The following is a 4002-nucleotide window of genomic DNA, read 5'->3' on the forward strand; positions in this document are numbered from 1 at the left end:
ACGAGTCAGATCCGCTTCTACAACATTGATCTCCGTCATCTTTCAGCTTGATCCCAGTGAGAAATGATTCGTCGATCGACGTCGAAACGACGTCGAATCGACATCGACACCGTCGAATTGACGTCGATTCGACATCATTTCGACGTCGATCGACGAATCATTTCTCACTGGGATATTGAGAATTTCAAGCTTGCCGCCAAAACATACCGAGTAACTTTTTAACCGACGAAAAATGGTAGGTTGAGAATTCGACTCTAGAGTTAACTCAATTACTCTAACCCGGAGATCTGAACGCGGTCTGTCGAGTCCAAAAATATTTACTCGGATGCTATCTGAACGGTATCGGGTAAATTTTTCTACTCAGAGTAAAGAATCTGAACAGCCTTGGGGGTACAAACGAGTACAAACGATCACAAAACAGCTTTCAGAATTCGAATATCTTTAAAAATGACGAAGTTGGCTCTTACCCCTATTTTCAATATTCGGTACAATCACCCTCTTGGGGGTACAAACGAAACTGACGGTGGTGTAAACGGGTACAAACGATGTTCTTTCGAATGGTGTAAGTCGGTTTCAAATATCTTAAAGTGGGGTGCTGGCGATTTTTTCACCCTTTCGTAACGTTCACCCCTTTGAGATACAAACGAAATAAATGGTGGTACAAACGGGTACAAACGATGCTCTTTCGAATGCATATAGAGAAAAATTTTGTTATTAAAGTCGGGTGATAAGTTCACATAGGTCAGATACCGCTAAGGCGTATGGCTCACTTCACGCACACTAGTATAGATGTGCGGCTTACATGCGTCCGTTTAAAGTGATGCTGATTAACTAATTTTTAATTAATAATAATAACAATTTATAATTGGTTTGGGACTTTTCAACTCAGTTTTTCATGAGAAATATCACTTCATAAATCGTGGGCGCAAAGTAGATTACACCTTGTATAGCGATACGCATCACATTGAGTGTTTTCCAATTGCAATATCCCTAGACACTTTCATGCGCACGGTGACAAATTGCGTTCCAATTGCCGTAATTGTCGACACAACTCTACAGGGTGCTCCCGGGTTAAATGGCCAAACTTGAAAGATGTATTTAGGACCTCAAAGCAAGAAAAATTTTCCTCTGGAAATATGCTCGTAAAAGTTCCGTTCAAGAGATATTGACATCTGAAGTTATGAACTTTTAGGAATGAATAATTTCGAAATATGACTATTTCTTTGATTCAGAATTCCTTGTCTGGTAAATATGGCTTCATCTGTCCATAAAATGTTTTGCGAGAATTGTAAATCATAATTTGTTTGATTTAAAAACCAATCGCAAAACATACAGTACGACGGAACTTTGTTTACGAAATCAAAGGTCATTGATAGGCTTTTATTTGTATGGTAAACATTAAAGCGTCGTATCATCGTACTTAGTTCGTTGAATGCTTTCGTCGAATAAACTGGTATGAAGTGCCTGTTAATGATCTTCAATCATTAAAACGGAGGATAGTGCAGGCGTGTAACGAAATTACAGACGCACACTGTCAGTCTGCCACTCATTCTGTCATCGATAGGTGCAATGCATGTCTCCAAGCTGGAGGCCATCATTTTGAACAAAATGTTTAATTTATTTTTAATAATTAAATTTTTATTATTAAAAAGCAATAAAGAGGATAAATCTAAATTATTTCGAAATAATTCATTCCTAACAGTTCATAACTTCAGAAGTCAATATCTCGTGAACGGAACGTTTACGAGCATATTTCCAGAAGAAAATTTTTCTTGCTTTGAGGTCCTGAATACATCTTTCAAGTTTGGCCATTTAATCCGGGAGCACCCTGTATACAACTGCATTTAACTCGAGGGCTACTAGTCGGCTGTGTAAGCTCACGTTTTCTAGTAACAAATAATACACTAAACACGGCGACTATGAACAAGTAGCCAGCGTTGTGTCTTTGCTACGATAGTTTTTCCTACATGTTTTGCACGTGGGATCTCTACGTATACTACTCTGTGTACTCTCCGTGGCACATACTTTGTTCCAATTGTCATCGCTACACTTTGTACCTTTCTGTACATTTGTATTAAAAAGTGTGAAGCAATTCTTCCTTGGGAAACTGTCGGATCTCTCTTCGCAGTTTCGTAATATTCTGTATGACGGAAGCATCCACGTTACCTTGTATCTTACGTTGGCGCAGCCGGTGTATCAAAAAAAATAACAGACTCAGTGAAAATAGTGCTGTCACGAAACTGGCAATCGATCGTAAACCTATATCGTAATTTGCATTCCCATCTATTGCATTGGTTCCTGTTTCATCGGCCTTGTCATTCGATATCGGTGACAGTGTGTCGTCCAGGCAAATGAACTCGCAACAGGTGTTGCCCCGCCGGAAAGACTTGCAATTCTCCTGTTGCACAGAGTAAATTTTTGATGTAAATTTCCAAGTTGCCATGCCTTACTTTGTCAAGCGACTCCATTGATTAATTAACAGCGAGTAAAAATGCAGAACGCAGGCATTAAGAAGCAAAGGAATTTACTTAAACACTAGACGCGTTACGTACCTCGAGAAACTTGCAAATAAATGCTTTGCACCATTTCGGATTGCCATTGTCACAAATGCAGAAGGTACACGGTTCAGGTCCGGGAATATAGTGATAACCGCTCTCGTAAGAGTGCCCATGCTGATCCTTGCATGCAACCCCACCTTCTGCGTGTACTATAAATATTAACGCGCACTTGTCACCAAGAGAGAAGGAAAGAGAAGCAGATAAAACATAAAAGAAGCCAAAGCCATACAAGTTCTCGGTGTAAAAATTTACAATTTATTTACTTATTATTTTGCACGTATCTTTTACTTCCGCTATCAAGATTCTTTTTTTCCTGCGAGGTTTTTGCTAATTATGCGAATCAAATGAAGAGGAATATCGCATACAATTCAATATGCCAATTCTCTTTTGTTATGACTCATAAAGCTCAGTCCTGCCTTACTACGTTCAGCCCGGAGTTTTCGCGACTCGATCTGAATTCAATTCGACTTAATTTACGGAATAATGCTGCCCCGGTGCTGGGAAGCTATATATACATATTACTCCGAGGGTGCACACACGCACTCCGCGCGAATTCACACGCGCAGTTTGCGTGCGCGCGCGCGCGGACACTTTTGCGCGTGTGCACTTTTATGCACATGACATATAGAACCTGCCCTATTTTTCTTGACAGCTCTCGGAGCGTTCGACTTTCAAATGCAAGATATACGCGGGGCACAATGCACGGTAGCGGGTAGCGGCTGCTCCCTTCGGTAATCGATGGCGTTATATAAATAAAAAGCGCGACATATCAAGAGAACCGGAGACCGCGCCGTGCCGTATTCGTGGCAAATGAACTCACCTTTGAGGCGAGTAAGGGTGAATGTAAGGACCGCGTAACCGAACAGGTTACCGCCGCTACTGCTGCGTCTCATTCCGCATTTGTTATCTCGTCATAGCGTCTAGTGTATCTCCGGGGACGCCCCGTGAGATTCTTCCCTCCCTGCTCCTCCGTGTCGGTGATGCGAATTCTCCGGATCCGGAGTGACGTTACACGGTGTATTGTCGCGTAGTAGCGCATCGGCGATACCGTTGCATTTTTCTCACTGTGAAATACTCGCGCATACACGGCAGTGAGAAATCGGAGCACGCAACGGAGGGATCACGCGCGGGGAGAATCGCGCGCGCGTTGGCCTCACCGCCTGGCAACCACCATGCTCTAGCCTTCCACGCACCGTTTAATGTATCGCGCGTACGCGTGCAGCACCAAGATTTGCTGCCATGCGACTCGTCAGTTTACTTTAGGTTTCCCGTTCACGGATCACCCGCTTATAGCCGACCCCGACGACGAGTGACGTACGGGAACGTGCCCGAGCGACTCCGCGGCACCGACTCCCCAGACTCCTGGAATAATCGATTACAACGAACAGACGAGAACAGGGCCGTCTGTCGCTGCGAGCGAAATTGTAGCACAGTATAACCAGTA

General features: G+C 43.1%; 1 protein-coding gene across 3 annotated transcripts in view; it reads right to left on the reverse strand.

Annotated features, from left to right (window-relative positions):
* LOC105557099 (putative GPI-anchored protein PB15E9.01c) overlaps positions 1 to 4002 on the reverse strand; it is a 9942-nt gene extending 5940 nt beyond the window's left edge. For 2 of the 3 annotated variants that reach the window (XM_012004245.1, XM_012004244.1), the window contains exons 1-3: positions 3379 to 4002; positions 2553 to 2707; positions 2167 to 2398 (exon numbers count right to left, since the gene is read on the reverse strand). In XM_012004245.1, the coding sequence (XP_011859635.1) occupies positions 2167 to 2398; positions 2553 to 2707; positions 3379 to 3451 (460 nt within the window). In that variant the 5' untranslated portion in view covers positions 3452 to 4002. The remainder of the gene's footprint in view (positions 1 to 2166; positions 2399 to 2552; positions 2708 to 3378) is intronic. The other variant, XM_012004247.1, reaches the window with a different exon arrangement.

Source organism: Vollenhovia emeryi, unplaced genomic scaffold (assembly GCF_000949405.1).
Source record: "Vollenhovia emeryi isolate VEMERY1.0 unplaced genomic scaffold, V.emery_V1.0 DF939616.1, whole genome shotgun sequence".
Taxonomy (NCBI): Eukaryota; Metazoa; Arthropoda; class Insecta; order Hymenoptera; family Formicidae; genus Vollenhovia; species Vollenhovia emeryi.